Source organism: Parasteatoda tepidariorum, chromosome 9 (genome assembly GCF_982258835.1).
Source record: "Parasteatoda tepidariorum strain Cologne lab strain chromosome 9, Ptep-v5.0, whole genome shotgun sequence".
Lineage (NCBI taxonomy): Eukaryota > Metazoa > Arthropoda > Arachnida > Araneae > Theridiidae > Parasteatoda > Parasteatoda tepidariorum.
In genome coordinates this window covers 89,692,944-89,712,906 of record NC_141763.1, presented here as the reverse complement: position 1 = coordinate 89,712,906, position 19,963 = coordinate 89,692,944, and the positions used below count along the sequence as shown (strand labels likewise).

Sequence of the window (19,963 nt, the reverse complement as noted above, 5' to 3'; positions counted from 1 at the left end):
GTTTCTGTCCAGTTAAGTCGCAGGTTATAAATATGTCTTCTTATTTGCTAGTTAGTTCTTGTGAGGGTGTGATTTGAAAATAAAATGATTGACTAAAAAAATATTCCCTACCGAAAGGAAGAAAAATTTCTTTGAATATAAAATCTTCTTTGAATATAGAAATTTATTTTAAAAACTAAAATATGACCCAAAACTATTTTAAGTCAAAAAATTATCAAAATATTAAAAAGTGTCCACCTGATAAATGACTATGATGATTTGCCTTCTTTCATACTTTTCATCAATAACAGTCAAAACTTGGTTAATTTCAGTTATGTGTTGGAATAAATACAGTCAAACCTCAACTTATTAGTTCCTGCATCATTTTTCCTATTCATATATCTTACTTTAACAGTCCTAACCTAAATGTTATCTTTATAATGCTAAAAATGTCCATTTAGATTACTTTTGAAACTAGTAAATTCCCGTGTATATCATTTAGAAATTCTAAGTGCTTTTTATTTTTAAAAAAAAATATTAAAGTTATTTCATTTTGAGAAGAAACACACTGAGTTCTGATGCTTTAATTTCTTGAAACCATTTTAGTAACAATAGTATAAAAAAATTAAAAGCATTAAAAATTTACTCGAATTATGTGTTTCAAATAATCTTGGCTTTGTCGATAACCGGTGACCCCCATGGCGCTACGAACAAACTTAGTGCCAGTCACCCATGGCATTCAACGTGTTAAAGAAGACATTCTAATAACAGGAAAAGATCTATGTTTTAAATACCTACCTCTTTAAGATGTTAACATCCATAAAAATTGGTGTACAAAAAAAGTAAATTATTCATAATTTGTTCATTTACAAATGAAAAAAGTAGTGATAAATTAGAATTAAATACCCCTGACTTTACATGTTTTAATTACCTACCTCTTTAAGATATTAACATCAATAAAAATTAGGGTGCAAAAAAAAGAGAGGTAACTTACGAGCAAAGATCACTCTAATTGGCCTGCTGACCAATGTCCCAACTTTGTTTCGAAGCAGACAAGTGTAATTGCCTTCCCAACGGCGCTCTTTCTTTTTCTGTGAAGGTAATCTTTCACTATACAAAGAGCCATTAGAGAAGACTTTAAAGTGCTTCTCTTTTATGTCATTGTCCTGAAAAAGTAATTTTCTAAATTATATCTGAGCAACCCCTTCATTAATTAGAGGAGAATTAACTGTTACTTAATTTTTTTTAATTCAAAACCTGAAACTCTCTATTTTAAGCTTTTAGAAACTAATACAGTATACTCTTGATAACTCGAACTTCGAAATTCTTGTTATGTCAAAAAAATATTCTTCTCCTTGGCATTATATATTTACCTAATGTTAATTTGAATTCCTATGTCGAAGAGTTTCTTCTCAAAACCTTGCTATGTCGAATTTCTTTCGAAATAGAAAATGAATTTTTTCGGAAAAATCACGATGTAAGTGGATTGTAATTTTCTATTTAATACATACTTATTTTTGTCTTACTTTTAAAAATAAAATTATCATTGTTGTGCTTAGACTTTTACTCAACTATCATTACATGCATATTTATTAGTAGTTATTCTGAAGTCTCATGACTCACATTTATAGAGAGATATTTTAGAATATATTTCTTTTACTTTTTAGAACATATTTAGTTCTAAAGTTTTTAGCTCGAAAACTCGCTATCTCGAAATTTGTTTAGCACCCCTTCAACTTTGAGACATTGAGAGTACACTGTATACTGAAATTATGAAAAAAATATGGCTTAAAAGTAATTTTTATCATTTAAATTTCTAAAAAAACTACCTACATAAAAAAAAACTTTGAAAAAGCATTTTTTATTTTGTCAAGCAAAAATTTTGCACTTAATTTTATCTGATGAATAATGCTGGTGAATTTTTTTAACAAAAAAATCAACAGTCCTACATAAATAGAGACAAGGCAGAAACATATCTTAACCTACCAAAAGGACTGAATAAGTTTTCCTCTGAATAATTTTTATATCTAGACATATAAAAACATTTTAAATTTAACTTAAATATATAATTTAAAAAGACAAGTTCATAAAGATAGTAAATTTTTTGTTATTTCAATTGATCAAACTATTTAGAAGGGTTACAATATATGTCAAGCCTTTTCCATATTTTTGTTTTCATACATAAATATAGACAGAGTTAACAACTTAAATATAACCATCACCCACAAAAAAATTATAAAATAAAAGATTTTACTTTTTAGATTTTATTTCATAAAGTTTATTTTATACTAAATTACAGTTTTAATTGGAATTTATATTAAAATTCTAAACTTTAGATTACTACAGTGGGTGATCGGTTAACGAACAGATCGGTTAACGAACAAATCGGTTAACGAACACTTTCACGAAAGTTTTTTGTGTTCGGATAACGAACACATATTCGGATAACGAACACTTTCAAAGAAGATTTTTTGAGTTCGGACAACGAACACATATTCGGATAATGAACAAAACGAATTCTAACAAACACGTTTCGGCCTGAAGAAAAATTAATATTAAGCATTTGTTATTATTTTGCATACAAAATAAGATCACTGAAAGGAGAAATGGTTAAAGCATGCTTAGTATTAATAATTACTAAATGAAACTTGAATTAACAATGAATTTAAAAGTCATTCAAAAATTATTATTATGAGGAGCTGAAGGAGTAAAGAAAATCACATCTGCGAAACTAAGAAATGCTATCCATGATAAAATGGAGAGGTTGCTTTTAGTTTGGATAAATGAACGGGAAATGAAACGAGATGTAACTAGTATGCCCATCATTCAAGAGAAGGCTAGAGAAATTTTTGAGAAATTGAAAGAACAAACTCCAGATTCGTCATCCGAGGAGTTAGAATTCAAGGCTACCACTGGCTGGTTTACAAAGTTTAAAAGAAGGTCTGGAATTAAACATGCATTAATGCGTGGTGGGTCTGCTAGTGCAGATAAAGAAGAAGCTGAGAAGTACTGTCTCAAATTTCAAGAATTCATTGAAACAGAAGGATATCGTCCACAACAAATATTTAATTGTGATGAAACTGATTTGTTTTGGAAGCGCATGCCGAACCGTACCTACATCACGAAAGATGAGAAAAGTGTGCCTGGGCATAAACCTATGAAAGACCGATTGACGTTACTTCTGGGAGCTAACGCTAGTGGTGACATGAAGCTTAAACCACTTCTCGTTTACCACTCTGAGAATCCCAGAGCATTAAAAACAAATTCCATAATTAAGAGCAAATTTCCAGTAATGTGGAGATCGAATCAGAGGGCATGGGCCATGCAGTATCTTTTCAAAGAATGGCTATTTAAAGTTTGTACCCTGAGCATCAAAGACTACCTTGATGCCGATGACTTGCCGTTGAAAGCACTGCTGCTATTGGACAAAGCACCAGGACACCCAAAGGATCTTGAAGATAATTTGTTGACAGACTTTCCCTGGCTGACAGTTCAGTTTTTACCTCCGAATACGACTTCTTCAGCCGATGGATCAGGAGGTTATTGCGGCTTTCAAGAAATTGTACACTCATGCGCTGTTTCGTTGGTGTTTTGAAGCAAGCTAATTCTCCTCAACAATGACTTTAAAAAAGTTTTGGAAAGAAAAATTTGACATTCTTGAAGCTATTCGTATCATTCAAAAGGCGTGGTCAGAAGTCACACAGCGACAGTTGATTTCTGCTTGACGGAAGCTGTGTCCATCCTTCGTTCAAGGAGACGGAGGTGATCAGGGAGACGCCCCTGAAATTATGGATGAAATTTTGACAACTGCTAGCGATCTGGAAGTGGAGGTGAACGAGGATAATATAGAAGAGCTCATAATGGGACATGAAGATGAACTGACGACAGAAGAACTCTAAGAAATTTTGAATGAAGAACTCCAAGAAACACAGCGATATGTGTCTCCATCTGAACAAGAGGAAGATGAAAGAGGACCAATGCCGACATCTGCCATTAAAGATCTTTTGAAAAAGTGGGAGGATGTCAGAGCAATGGTCTTAGAATGGCACCCAAACCAATCTGATGTCAGTAGGGTTGGGGATCTTTACAACGACAATGCTATTAATTACTTCCGGAAAATCCTGAAAAAGAGAGAAAAGCAATCGACATTGGACATGTTCTTCAATGCCCCATAAGTAAAAAATGAAAAGGACTGATTAATATGCAAGTTTATATGTATGTTTTATTTTTAAAAAAACTTACTAAGAAATCACACATTTTTTAAAATGTAATTTTTAGGGTCTCCTAAACGAATTAATCGATTTCACATAGAAGTCTATGGTGAATCGATGATCGGTTAACGAACAATTCGGATAGCGAACATGGTCTTGGAACGGATTATGTTCGTTAACCGATCACCCACTGTATATTAAATTGCCAAAGATAGAGAAAAACACAGCAGGGGTGAATAAATTATTTTATGTTAATATGGGAAGGATTTGCAGGGGTGCAGAAAATTCTCAGAGCTAAATATTATTCCAGAACACATTTTTTTTTCTTTTAATTTCGCCCAAATCTATACATTTTGATTTCTTTCTTTTTTTTATAGTTTTTATAACTTTTCAAAAAATTTTAGAAATTAAAATTCGCAAATAGTTAAAAATTTTTAGATAATTTTTGCTCTACTTAAGCAGGAAAAAAATTCATTAGATTTTACATGACTCTTGGATGAACTAGCATATGCATCAAAAATAATAGAAATCAAAATCTATTGAAATAGAAATTATTTATATATCTAAATTTATGTTCCCACTCGTAAACTTACGGAATTCCTACTAACAAATAAACAAACCAGGATATTAGTTACTTGTGTTACATTTAACTTGACAGAAAACATACTTAAGAACAAGAATCAGTTTCAAGAAATTGATTCTTTTACATGCCTAGAAGCAACAGTAAATAAACAGGGAGCAAGGATGGTATTTAAACCAAAAAATCATAAAAGCTTAACTTGTTTCAGAAATCTTCAAAAATTTTGGAGAGCTTCAAACATAAAAATCAAGACAAAAATAACTGCTTTTTAGAGCTGTTGTTCGCTCCATACTTTTGTATGGAGCTGAATGTTGGAACCTCAGAAAAACTGAAACAGAAAAATTGGAAACATTTCAGAACAAATGCTTAAGAATCTTCTGACCTAAAACTATTTCAAATAAAGATCTGTTGAAAAAAGCAAAATTATCACCCATTCATGAGGACATTTTAGAGAAAACATGGAGATGAACTGGACACACCCTTTGTTTAAAATGGGATATCCTTGCTAACATAAAATGTACTTAGGTCCCCGACGGAGAGCACATAAAAGCACAGATAAATGCACAAAGATCTGTGCAAAGCAAAACTAAATGGATGAGAGGAGGCAATAGGACTGGCTCAGGGCAGGGGTGCCTGAAAAAAAGAGACTCCAGGCTTTTTGCACCAGCTGGCACAAAGAGAATAGATAAGTAGGTAGTTCACCAAGGCAATCATTGTTCTTCATTCCTGTAAGACTCTCTGAAGGAATAATATTCTATTCCCAATTTTGTTTTTATCGGCAAAAATTTTTGTTGTTTTTTCTTTTTGCTAAATTAAACAAAAAAAATTTCTTGTGCTGCCTGAATTTCCCCGAAATCTTGTTCACACGATCAGACATATTCTGCACCCCTAGGGTTAGTAATTTTTCTTTTTTTGCTGACGTGGAAATGTAGTCCAAAAGTAGCAAAAGTATGCTTACATAATATCTGAACAGCCCCTTATCCCAAAGTCTTCACTTTATACCATACCAATATCATACATGTCAACTTCTCCCATTTTTATAGGGCATTATTCTTGAATATCCTCTTGCATCCAATATATTGGACAATATTTAGTACAATATTATCACTTAAGAAATAATATTTTTTACAAAGTTCTTTACAAAGTGAATGTCTAAGTAAAAATATATTTGGATTTATTTACAATGACAAATCATAAGAAAAGTAAGGAATTTGATTCAATAACTTTTTAGAGAGTTGCCCACCCTTATAAAAAGAGTCTTCGCACAATTATGATGATAACTAAACTAACCTGAAATTGCCAAGATGTGTGAAGAGGACCCTCAGTTGAATATCCAGAGCAGTTCAGCAATAAATGATGATTTCTTGAAAGTATTACTTCTGGTGGAGAAAGAGCAGTAAAACCTAAGCTCAGCTTTAACGAACCCCCTGCAAAGGAAAAATATATACATTAAAAATTAAGCACTGAAGCAAAAATACACAACAATCAGGTCTTGAAAAATTTAAAGTTTTTGCATTTTTGCATTGAGCATGCTACTCTATAAAATACACTCAGGAACAAGTTTTTCAAACATTTTTTAAGTATTAGGTATTTTAAAAAAGAATTATTAAGTGCAAATAAATATTGATAGAATTGTTTTACATTGGAGGTTTGGAATGAATAAACATTGAAGGTCTAAATGCAGAAGACTACTATCTACAGAAAAAGATTATTATGATAAGTATTAAATATTATCCGTCAATGTGAGCATGTCACTATTTATAATATTATTTATTATTTTTTATGCACAGCGAGTGGGGCATGTTTTTTGCTATGAAAAAGAAGCAAGGCTAAGGGAATAAAAAAGAATAAACTTGGTTTTATAAATTCTTATTTATATGTAATTAAATTCGGTAAAAAATTAGGTTTTATCAAATATAATCAATTACAAATTTTGATAGAGTGCTTAAAAGCGTTAATGGAGGCTCAGAAAGCTAGCACCAAGAAAAGAAAAAAACATTTTACAGGTCTTACATGAGGCAAAGCTAGAATTTTAAACTATCAACACCTTTTTACCTTAACCCTACGATGAAGAATTTTTATAATACATATTTTTCATACTTTATTTCGTTATTTTGAATAAATTTACATCAAAATAGGAGAAATATATTATTATATTTAGCACTTTAATAATTCATAGTTATGAAATACAGAATGAAACACTGATGTCTTTTTTGCGTAAAAGGTAAAATCTTCAAAATATCACTCACTTCCAAACAAGTTTTTAAAATTATTTGCACTTTTTGCTGTTATTTGGATCCACGAAAAACAGTTATTCATCATTGAAATTCCTTAATTTAGAAAAATCGATCATTGATGAATTAATTTTTAAATATGAATGGAAAAAAACAACTTTTTTAGATCAAATTATTTTCGATTTAATATTTTAGTACAAAATTAATTCCAAATATCTAACAGATTTTTTTGGTAACTCTTAAGACTGTTTCTTTATAATGAACACGTTGAATGCCATGGGGGTAACATTTCCGGTAACTTAGAACAACAATCGATACGGCAATGAAAAAACCTCTTTTTAAAAGATAGAAAATTAAGCACTTTTTACAAACCCTGAATAAAAAAAGCACCTTTAAGAGCTTTTAAAAACTTAAAACAAAAATAAGCACCTTTAAGCTTTTTTAAAAAACACTACGCACCCTGCAAAGTATATTTTTGCAAGTAATTAGAGCGTCAGAGAAAAATATATAAAAGGGACACCGGTGTCTCTTCTGTGCCAAAGAGTTAAAGAATTATTTAGCAGAGTGCGTAGCAAAATTTTTTAAGAAAAAATGCACACTTTTTAAGCTCTATTTTACATAAAAAATTATAAATAAGGTATGCAGTTTTTTCCAATTGTTTGAAGTTTTTAATATATACACTACCCAACAATAATTGATAAGACACTAAGTTCTTGACGTTTTTTTTTTTTTTTTTTTTTTTTTTTTTTTTTTTTTTAAATTTCTCTAAAGCCACTAAAGGGTTAAGTTAGAACTCTATTACTTTAAGAGTGTTCAGGTCATGCGATTTCTCATGCTTAACAAAAAAATTTCAGAGATTTGACGACCTGGCAATAAATTACGTACGGAAAAAGTTTTTTCTGAACATTCTCTGTCAGAAAATATAGCAAAAATCTTGTAACTTGTCCCCACTACTTTGATTACTAAATGATACAATTGCATAAAATTTAAGAATAAGTAAAAGTAAACAAGTAAAACAAATTACATAATAAATACTTAAATAAATATTTAAAAAAAAAATATGAAACTGAATTCGAAATCGTGTGTGGTGTACAATCATGATAAAATGAAAATCTTTCTGCGAACACAAAATCTCAATTAAAAAAATTTCTGCACGAATTGATTTACTCTCCCAACTAGTTTCAACCCTTTGACGCCACCTCATTTTAACGAAATTCGTTTTAATATGAAGGATTTTTTTTTATAAATATTTAATTTTTATAGAACTCTATATTGGTTCATACTAAAAATATAAATTCAAAAATGTTATGTACAAAGACACTATCAGCTTTCTTACATAATTATTGTCCTTTCACCTATATTTAATAGTTTAATCTCTCACCTTAATTTCTTTTATTATAATTATTTTTGTATAATCATTGTGAAAAGTGATCCGAACGGTAATTGACAAACAGTAATTAATAAATCGCAATTAATAACTTTTAATTAACAATAAAAAAAACCATAATTAACATTAAAAAACCATAATTTTAGGGCAAAAATTTGGTATATATAAAAGTTACCATGGAATTTTTTTATGAGGTTTTGCCTATGGTAAAAATTTACCATAAACTTTTACCATATATGTATGGCAATTATTATTACCCGTATACGCTTATGGCAAGAATTTGCCATATGTTTATGGCAAAAGTGTATAGCAAAACTTTACCATAGGCAAAACTCCATATGAGAATCCTATAGTAATTTTTTAAGGCAAGCCTATGGCAAAATAATTGAAGGGTTTAAATAATTGAAAAAATACCAGAAATTTAAGCAAGGAAAAAGGGTTTGTAGGAAACATTAATTAATTAACAATCAATATTATTAACATTTTAATAAAAATGTTGAAGCGAGATTTTATTTATTTATGTGAATATGAATCTCAATATGTGATTTTTAAATCGCGTGAATACAAATCTCGACATTCAGTTTTGCAAATACTCAATGTTTAATTTTAAAGTCGCATTAATATGAATTTCTATGTTTGATTTTAAAATCGTGTGAATTAGAATTCAGATGTAAAATTTTTAAGTTACTTGGCTTGAATACGTATCAAAAAAATGAAGAGCTTTAACGAAACGCGATATTTGATTAAAAAAATCGTATATATACGAAACACAATGCACTTCTTAAATCGTGTTATCAGGAATCCCGATGTGTGATTTTAAATAATGCGAATGCAATTTTAAATCACGTTTGCATTTGCAGAAAAAAGCGCAAAAATGAATCTTTTCTTTTTTTGTTTTCTCGGGAAATCGACAAAGAATAAGTTGCTTTGAAGAGACTGATTATTTTTTTATTTTTTAGTAACATTAAAAAATTTTACAAATTTTACTCAAACATTGTCCGAATGTTCGTGTATATTATACAAGTCTGGTCACAGATAATAAAAAAATTGAAATTAAAATAAAAAAATTGAGTCAGTTTTACAGTTATCAAGTCTTTGAAAAAAAAAAGTAGAAAAAAGGCATTTAAAAAAAGAAAAAATTAAAAGGAAGAAAACAGAGTGAAAAAGATTAAAAAACTGGAAGTATTTTTTGAATGAGAAAAATGCTGGGGGGGGGGACTAAATAGTTTACTTTAAAATTTTAACTAACTATATTTGCTCAATGATGCTAAGTTTAAAAAAAAAAAAAAAAAAAAAAAAAAAAAAAACATTAAAAAAAAAAAAAATTTAATAATAATTTGACAGAGACTTAAATACGTTAAATTTTCGAAAACAGAAGTGCATCATAATAAAGACATTTCTAAATGTTAAAATAAGCAAAGGATATAAATATATTTTAATTATAACAGTTTATTTTCCTCTATAATGTTTTTAAAAAATTAAAGATATAAAAACCTTAAATTGATAGAATTTTGAAAAACAGAGTACCATGAATTTATTTCAAAGTGTTAAAATATTCAGTACTTTTTTTTCCTTAATTGTTAATATTTTTTACATTTATTTTTCTTTATAATTAACTTCTTAATTTTTAGAAAAATGACAAGCTTAAAGTAATCAAGTTTTGGAAAACAGCAACTTTATAGGGGAACATACATAACAAAGTTTCAAAATATGCAATATTTTTTTTTTTTTTACTATTATAGTAAATGTATCATTTTTAATTAGTTATTTTTCTCTGTGTTACATATTGAAATGTAAGAAATAAGAGAAGCTTAAATTAATTGAGCTATAAAAATAAAGTGTACCAAATAAAAAGGAACATTTCAATTTAAAAAAAAAAAACAGTTTGTTCAAGCGTCATTTTTTATTAATTACCCTTATTATTATTTTTCATTATTTACATTTTATTAATTATCATTTTTTTATTACTTATTTTTTTTATTAATTATTATTTTTTAACAATTATTATTTTTTAATAATTATCCTTCGTAAATTTAAAAAACATGAAAATTTAAATAAAATAAAAAAAATTTGGAAAAACAACAAGTGTGTGTGTAAAAAAAAAAAAAAAAAAAAAAAAACGTCGACTTTGGCAACAAAAAAAAAATTGCTCTAAACCAGTCATGTCAAAGATACGGCCCGCGATCGCGATATGTCCACAGAAAGAAGAATCGTGTTTTTTTGAGCTTTTAGACTTCACTCGATTCCTCTACGGAAGTTTTAAAATGTGCACACTACATTTATAAGTAATTTCAAGGGCAGTAGACAAGCGAGAGAGATAGACAGTAACGGCATTTCTTAGCAACAGGCGAAATCTTCGACTGGAATATACTTAGCAGCACAACTACGGATGGCGCTCCTGCCATGGCTGGCAATCATTCGGGCGTTGTAACTAAATTAAAACAGAAAACATCAGGGAATTTTGTGGGATTTCCCTGTATAATTCACCAGGAATCATTGGCATCCAAGCATTTAAAAATGGACCATGTCATGCTACCTATAATTAAAAATAGTAAATTTTATAAGGAGCAGAGGACTAAATCACCGACTGTTCAGGCAGTTTTTACAAGATTTGAACGAAAAATTTTTTTTGATGTCCCTTATTTCCTTGAAGTTCGTTGGCTCAATCGAGGAGTAGTTTTAGAAAGATTTTTTGCATTACGTGACTCTATTCAAGCTTTCATGTAAGAAAAAGGCAACCCAATTCATTATGACAATGACTGGTGGATTGATTGTGTCTTTTTGGTAGATATGAATTAACACTTGACTGATCTGAATGTAAAATTACAGGGTAAAAATCTGAATGTCACTCAAATGTATTCAAGTCTTTGAAACAAAGTTGAGGCCGTGGGAAAATCAGGTAAAAAATCAAACTTTGGATCATTTCCCTCATTTAAAATCATTTGGCACAGTGAACCAAAAAAATTGGATCAGTATTCTCAACTTCTGCAAAATCTGATTACGGAATTCAACAATAGTTTTGAGGACTTCCACAAAATGAATGAAACGGAATTCCCAATTTTCAACAATCCATTCAATCTTGAAGCTTCACAGGCACCAGTTCATTTGCAAATGGAGTTGATAAATCTTCAATCGGACAGTATTTTGAAAGAAAAATTTAAAGAAGTTAACGCTCTTACATTTTATACACACTATTTTAAGAGTTTGGATAACTTCCCGGAATTAAAAAAGCATGCAGCACGCATTCTGAGAACAAGAGAAGTCAGGTATCTGGATTCTCGAGCTCAAAATAATTACCATCTTTTATAACTTTGATATGATTTTTAACAACCATATATTATATACCATATAATTAGATAAATAAAATGTTATAATAGTTCAGTAAATTTTTTTTATTTGAATCTGGCCCACCTACACATTCTAAATTTAATATATGGCCCTCTGCAAAATTGAGTTTGACACCTCTGCTCTAAACGTAATTTTTCGCCAACAATATAAAAGTAACAATGGGATAATTGCAAGTGACATAGTGTGTGTATCTCGATCCTGATTGGTTGTGGAAACGCGGCATTCGTTAACGTTAGCAACAGTTTTTTTTCCCTCCATTCTATTAGGAGTATTCCAAACCCGTCAAGTATCAATTCGCTTAAGTGACACATTCTGTATTCTTACACAAAGATTCTTTCACATAGATCTCAACTCAATTTCTTTATTATATATTTCTTACTTAACACAAAGACAGCCCTGCAGAACATAAACGAACTAAATATGCCTCGAAGGTGCCACGCACACAAAACAAAAATATATCACGGTTACAATACTATACCTAAACAAATAATAAATCTAAGTTAAGTTAAAGACGTAGGCGAGAAAGAATTACATTTCAATAAATTCGAATTGCGATACGACGCTGTATATAATTAACTTCACCTTAATTAACACGTTAACTTATGTGGTTAAAATTAGCTCAACTTTAAGGCATATACTTTTTGCTTATAAACTATCAGCTGACGCCGACATCATAGGTCACATGTGTGAGTATCCGTGATCTTCTTGCAATGCAAGTACCCAATTATGTATTTAGCATACAGTTTTCCATTGTTAGCGAAAAAATCTTGTTGGTTGGCTCCTTTCTTAGATTTTGCCGAAAATAGTCGAAGCAATTTTATACAACTACCGGGAAAACTTAACACCATATTAAAAAGCAATTAATGAGGCCATTTCAAAATGTTAAAATATATATTTTGTGTCAATATTCTTTATTCCTTTATTGTCTTAAATTTCAGAAACATGATAGACGATAATAAAATTTGAATATTCTTTAAAGCTAGATTTGAGTGCCAAGATAAGGGGGAAGAAAGCGGAATATAAATAGGAAAGACATGACTATTTGATACATCGTTAAAGGGGGGGGGGCTTTAAGATTAATTTATTTGTCTCAAAGAGAAGAGCTTGTTTGGGATGGTTCCAGGTAATTCAGAACAATAATGACGCATCTCATTTTTTAGTTCTTTTTCTTTTTTTTCTCCTTTTAATGGGAGCAGAAAAATATCAACGGCAAGGATTCATTTCAGTTTTTATTACGAACTTATACAAAATGAGTCTATTGTTTTGAAGAAAATTCGAAAATATGGATTTAAAAATAAAAAATAAAAAAAAGGAGATAGAGAAAAAAAACAAGGAGGCTACAAACACTTTAAAAAAAAAATCCTGATTTTTACATGACAGATTTTACTGAATTTTTCCTGATTTTTGTAACCGATGACTTAAATTTTTAAAGATATTTCATATATGTCTTATTCTTAAACTGTACTTACATAAAGTATAAGTGTATAAGTAGATTCACTGTACTTAAAGTATCAGTGCTATATATATGATCAAGTGTTTATATACTAGAATAAACGCTTAAACGTAACATTAGAATTGAAAATAAATTATTTAATTTCTTAAAAAATTATTGCAAGACTTTTTTTTCAATTTTTTTTTTAAACGTTAGCAGGGTTCCCACTTAATTTCAGACACACAATTTCATGACTTTTCCAGGTATTTCAAGAAAATTTAAATGTAAATCCAAACCATATTTTATCGGTACTGCACAATTTTTAATCGGAAAACTACTACCTTTTTTATTTGCAATATGAAATATTAGAATTTGTGACTTAAAAAAAATATCATTGAATGAGGATGGAAACATGGAAAAGTTTCACTAAAATGTGGAATTTTTACAACAAATAATTGTAATAGATGTTAGAATTATTTAATTCGAATCACAATAACTGATAACTGTTACTGACAATTCCAAGACTGGTTATTTTCCAGGTATAATATAGGAATTCTCCAGGTTTTAAAAAAAAATGCACATTTCCCTGACTATTCCCTGCTTTTTAAAGATAATATAAAATTCCGACAATTCCAGATTTTCAATGTTCTACCAGGCCCGTGGGAACCCTGTATCAGACTTTGAGGTATCTCAAACCCAGATTAATTAGTTTTCCCTGACTTTTGAGACATTTTAGACATTACATTTCATTACATCACACACAAATTCATTACATTTCTCTGATTTTCCAGATTGATGAAATTCCCTGACTTTTCCCTATTCTGTGGCTACCCCGTTAAATTGGGTAAGTATGATGTATTTGATATATAAATTATACAGAGTGCACATTGTACAATGAACCAGAAAGAAACAGGTATCACCCTTTATGAATTTTTTTATAATGATCGAATTTAAACGTATGTAAAAAAAAACTTAATGATTGAATGTGTTTATCACAAATATGCTGGATAATTAGTAATTTATTATTAAGTTAGAGAACATCACACAAAAACGTACTTTCTCTAAATTAACGTGTACTTTTTAATAAATATCTGATAAATGAAAATAAATTTAATGAATGGAATATATTTGAACTAACTAGCCCTTCTCTTCTGACATTCTAAAAATAAATTTTAAAAAAATTGCTGATGATAAATATGAAATAAATAAAAAGTAAAATAAAATAAAATAAAAATTCGTCCGTTTTGACTGTGAGGTAGAATTTAACCTTTCATTATTTTTTTTTATTTTTTTTTATCTTTTTTTTTTCTTGGATGTTGCAAAAATAATTTTTTTTTTTTTTGTTAAGAAAATCTAATTTAATCTAATTTATTTCTACTTAATATTAAAAAGAAAAGTTTTTTTTTGTGTTAATACTATTAGGAAAAAGATAATCCTCTGCCTAATATTTAAAAAAAAATTCATAACAAAAAATTTTTGGCAGCTAATGTCAGGAGAAAAAGAAATTTTCTTCTTGATATATATCTATATATATACTTATCAAGAAGAAAATTTCTTTTTCTCTTGACATTAGCTGCAAAAAATTTTACACATATAGCACAATATATAGCACAATAAATAAATACAAAATAGATGAAATGAAAAAAGAGAAGTTTTATTTACAGCGCATAAGCTACAAGTATATAGAACTCATAAAATAAGTTCAAAAATATAGAAAAAACATCGAAAAAATTACAAAATAATGAAAAGAGAAGAATAAAATTACTAAAATAAAATAACATAATAAAAAATTTCTTATATACATATATATATTAACCGTTGAAGAAATATTTTGTACTTAAATTATTGAAAGTTATCTCTTAAGATTGCAAAAATAAAGTAAAAAGAAGAAAATCCTAAAGCAGTTATGTCAGAAAAAAAATTAATCCTCTTCTTACTGGCTTTGCGAGAAAAAAATAATAAATAGAAAAAATTATTATATAATTTTTGTAAGGAAGAAATTAATCCTCTTTTCTTTTGATGTTACGAAATAATAAATAAATAAAAAAAATTGTAGCTAATTTTAGAAAAAAGTTTATTTTCTTTCGGTCTGGCATTGCTAGCCAAACATCGGATAAATAAATAAAACTCTTTTGTAATTAATGCAAGGAAAAATTTAATCCTCATATCACTGATTTTGCAACAAAAAAAAATTTTCTACTTTATTTGATTATTAAAAATCCTCTTCTCCTTAATATTTTAAAAATAACAAATAAAAATAAATTTATAGTTTACGTCAATAAACAATTAATCCCCTTAATTTTAAAATTGCAACAAAAAAAATTTAATAATAAATTAATCAAAAATTTCATATAGTTTCTGTCAAGAAAAAAATTCCCCTCTTCCTACAGACATTGCAAAAAAAATTTATAAAAAATTTTTTTGTTCCAATTTATGTCAGGAAGAAATCCTTTTTTCTCTAATATTAAAAAAAAAAATAACCAATAAAAAAAACTATTTCCTAGTTTATTTATTTATTGAAAACTCTCTTTTCCATGGCATTGTAAAAAATATATATCAATTAATTCTTTTGTAGTTAATGTCTAGAAAAATATAATTTTCTTCGTCCATAGAAAGAAACAGAAAAAAAATTAAAACAAATTAAAATTCATACATAGAGGAAAATAGTCTAAATGGTGACTCCCCTAAATTGAACCACCTCTGATATATGAAGAATTTCTTTAAGAACTCCGCACTTTTTACACACCCCGCATAAAAAAAAGCACCTTTAAGGGCTTTCAAAAAACGTAAATCAAAAATAAGCACCCTTCAGCACTTTTTAAAAACGCTACGCACCCTGTTAAAATATTTGAAACTAAGTGTTAGTGATCTGTAATTAGAAAAAATTAAAAATTTAACAAGTGGTACGATTTAGGCAACTCTCCTGTAATTTTTACAAGAAAAATACATAAATAATTTCTTATTAATATAGATAAATAGGAAACCACAATCCTCTTATTCTTAAAATTCTAAAATAATAATAAAATAATTAAAGGAAATATTTAATAGTTTAAGTGAGAAGAAATTAATACAATTCTTCATGACATAAAGAAATTAATAAAGAATTATTTTTTTGGTTTGTGTCAGGAAAAAATCGATACCCTTCTTCCTAACATTAAAAAAAAAGTAATAATAATAAATTTATAAGTCAATGAAAAGTCATGACAACAGATTCGGCTAGGATGGAAACTAATCCTCTTCTTCAAGACAAAGCAAAATAAATAATTATCCATTAGTTCATGTCATGAAAATATTAACTCTCATCTTCCCAACTATAGCCGTATTTATTTTATAGCCGTCGTTGAACAGCCGATCCAATTCTTTTACGACTACTAATGTTCAACTCCGTAGCCTTATAATTTTGAACCCAATCCAGAATACACCATATTAGGTGGGTCAACGCTGCTTCCATAGTAAGTCAGATAGTACAGAGAAGGACAGAACATCCATGCCTTGCCCGGGATTCGAACCCAGATCCTTTCTGATGCAAGAGCAGTTCCCTAACCCCTACACAGGCCGGTCGGCACTTAGAAGAAAGTTAACTCATTAATGCGATGATATATTAGAAAAATTTAATTAATTAAACTCAATTAACAATTTTTAGCTTTTTTTAATTATTTTATATATATATATATATATATATATATATATATATATATATAATAAATAAAAAAAATACAAGAAAACACTAAGAAAGTTAAGAAAAACAATAAGTATCATTTATTGCGCTTAAGCTGCAAGTAAACAGCAAATAATTTTTTTAAATAATATGTTGTTTGTTATTTTTTTACTTAATATTTCCCACCCCCCTTTTTTTCATATGTCTATAATTTTTCTTTGTTTTATTCTTCATTTTGAACTTATATATATATATATATATATATATATATATATATATATATATATATATATATATATATATATATATATATATATATATATATATATATATCTTTTTTCCTATTTTTAGAACTGTCGTTGAACAGTCGACCAAATTTTGGGTTTACGACTACTAATGTTCAACTCCGTAGCCTTGCAATTTTGAACCCAATCCAGAAGACAAGGGAACTTCTGGATCAAGTATTGGGAAAAATTCGCCTTCGTGGAGGACTTTTTGATGGAACTAATCCGCATTTGTGTTACATGGAGAGGAAAACCACCGAAAACCTCCCACGGTTAGCCTCACGGAAAGGGGACTCAAACCCATGATCCTTCTACGACTGAGGATATTTAATGTTAGCACTGTGGTCGGGGTGCGTCGGTGCGGAACTCGTATCGAGCAGCCATAGCTGGGATTCCAACCCAGTTCACCTCATTAAATGGTGAACGCTCTATCAACATCTCCTAGAAGTGGGAAGGCCTCAGCACGGATCAGTTCAGTAGTCCGATGTGACGAAGTTAACTGCGCAATAGATGAAAAATAAGAAAGATGTCATTACGTTCGGGGTACTAAGCTGCGCAGTGGTTGAAAATACGAAATATGTCATTACGTTTGGACTACTAAAGGATATTTATGGTAACCAGTGCTGAGGCCTGCTCTTTTCTAGGAGGTGTTGGCTCTATTCCCTGATATAGTTCTAGTTAGGAAAAAAAAGGTACTTTTCGGTTAGCCTGGTGGTTTGCCTTGCAGCGGCCTTAAACACTGTTTTTAGAAGCTCTGTCGCCAGAGAAAATAAAATAGCCTTAGTTTAAATGACTAGAAGCAATGCGATGATTTTAAGATTGATATATAATCTAAAACTTTTTTAAAAATTGCCAATTTGGCGACATTTTCTACCTTAATCAATCATTGCATTTAAAAAAATAAAAACAATAATTTTTTTTTTAAAAAATAGTGGAACTTCCTTGCGCCCGGCTAAACACAAAAGTACCGAAAATAATACCATTGCAAAATAAATAAATAAATTTTTTTGTGTCAAGGATAAACTGGCAATTTTCCTCCAGACATTGAAAAAAATTTATACTAAGAAAAATTGTATTGAAAAAAATTTATACTAAGAAAAATTGTTTTAAAGTTCTTTTTTTTTTAAATATTATATTTATTAAAAAATCCTAAGGCTTGATATGCATTGCCTTTGATTTACGTAAAATATAGGGTTATGAAATATTTTACAACAGCTTATGGTGCATTTTTAGAGCAAACCTAAAAAAGACGCTGGAAACAATTGGATTAAGGGGAGGGGGGAAACAAGTTTAAAAACTTCGCCAAAAAATTCGAAAAATGCAACGCCTCTTAGGATGACCAGAATCCGAGCTATTTCATTGAAACCGCAATCTGCTATTATATCAGAAGCATTTTTCTTTAACATATAATTTAAACTTGAGTCGAAAACCGCATTCTTACTCCAGCGACCAAAACATTCACACGCATTCCATCTTCGCCGAAAAAATCTATTTCTTTCCAGGCTCTTTTCAATAAAAAACCCTCAAGGCCAATTTCCTATTTTCATGCATGCTTTAAGACGAAAATAAACAATCAGAAAATGGTTTAATATACACAGATAGGCTTAAAATGAGGTTCTCCCCCCTTTAAGTACACAATGTTTGCAACTTCGTTTGCATAGCCATAAAACGCGTCAAAGGGGGCCTGTTTCTTCCCACCCAAAGTCACGCTCTCCTAGTTTGGCTCAGATAACTTGTATCAAAATGTAATACAATGATAGCGTGACAAGCATACAAAAGTGTGTTGAAGCCCCCCCTCCTCCCACACCTACTGCCGATCCGCTTTTTCCCCCCTCCCATCTGAAGATATGTTAATAGGTGCAGTAAATCAATAAGATTTCTATGGAGTTGTACACTTGATTTTTCAACCTTTAACCCCCATTAAAAGAAGAAAGTTAAGTACTGATTGTGGCCAGTCCCATATTTTTGATATTTGCATCAGAAATTTCCACTGGTGAGGGCAAAACAATGAAGAGAGAAGAAAATTATGCATAAAAAAAGGAAGAAATAAAACAAGTTCATTCACGTTTAGTTTTTAATCGTGAGCTACAGAGGTGAAATTGCCAGTAAATTAAAAGGGACAAGTAACGTAATGGATATTATTCTAGTGGCAAACATACAACATTTAGGAAACAACAAACCAGAGGAGATAAACAGTTTTAGGCATCGTGGAAGTATAATTAACAACAAAGGAGGAACTGATTAATGTATCTTAAATAGATTAAACAAAAGCCCGAAGCAGTTACGCTATTCTCAATAAATTCTAGAAAAACAAAAAACATAATAAACTTAATAAAATTTGAATTTTCAATACCAATGTTAAATCTGTCCTTTAAGAAGAATCTTGGGTATCGAGTGGTTCAATAAAATTTGCAACGCAGAAATCCTTAGAAAATCAAAACATAAACCAATTGGACAGGAAATTAAAAAAACATAACTGGAAATTAATTGGTCATGTTCAACATAAACCTGAAAAATGTAAAAATAAAACAAGTTTTTGATTGGAACCCTCAGGGCAACACAAAAAGAGTAAGGCCTAAAAATACTTGGTGCAGGACGATTATAAATGAATTGAAAACAATTAGGAGAGAGACAAAACATCTGGTCACAAACCAGGGTTAGCAAGATTTTGCCGCAGGTGGAAAAAACCATGGCAAATACCGGTAAAAACCATCCTGGCAAAAATAGGTTTTTGCCAAGCAAATTGGTAAAATGTGGCAAAAACGTGTGTTTTGCAAGATGAGAGGACAAAAACACATTTTTGGTACAAAATTATTCCTAAAATTGAAATATATACTATAAATATAAATA

At 29.4% G+C, this 19,963-nt stretch overlaps 1 protein-coding gene across 2 annotated transcripts in view; it reads right to left on the bottom strand.

The window, feature by feature from the left end:
- LOC107456030 (protogenin B) overlaps positions 1-19,963 on the bottom strand; it is a 110,831-nt gene that overhangs the window by 38,221 nt on the left and 52,647 nt on the right. The window contains exons 2-3 of one of the 2 annotated variants that reach the window (XM_043048318.3): positions 6,061-6,197; positions 974-1,145 (exon numbers count right to left, since the gene is read on the bottom strand). In XM_043048318.3, coding sequence (XP_042904252.2) covers positions 974-1,145; positions 6,061-6,197 — 309 coding nt within the window. Of the gene's footprint in view, positions 1-973; positions 1,146-6,060; positions 6,198-19,963 lie in introns of those variants that run through there. The other variant, XM_087152326.1, reaches the window with a different exon arrangement.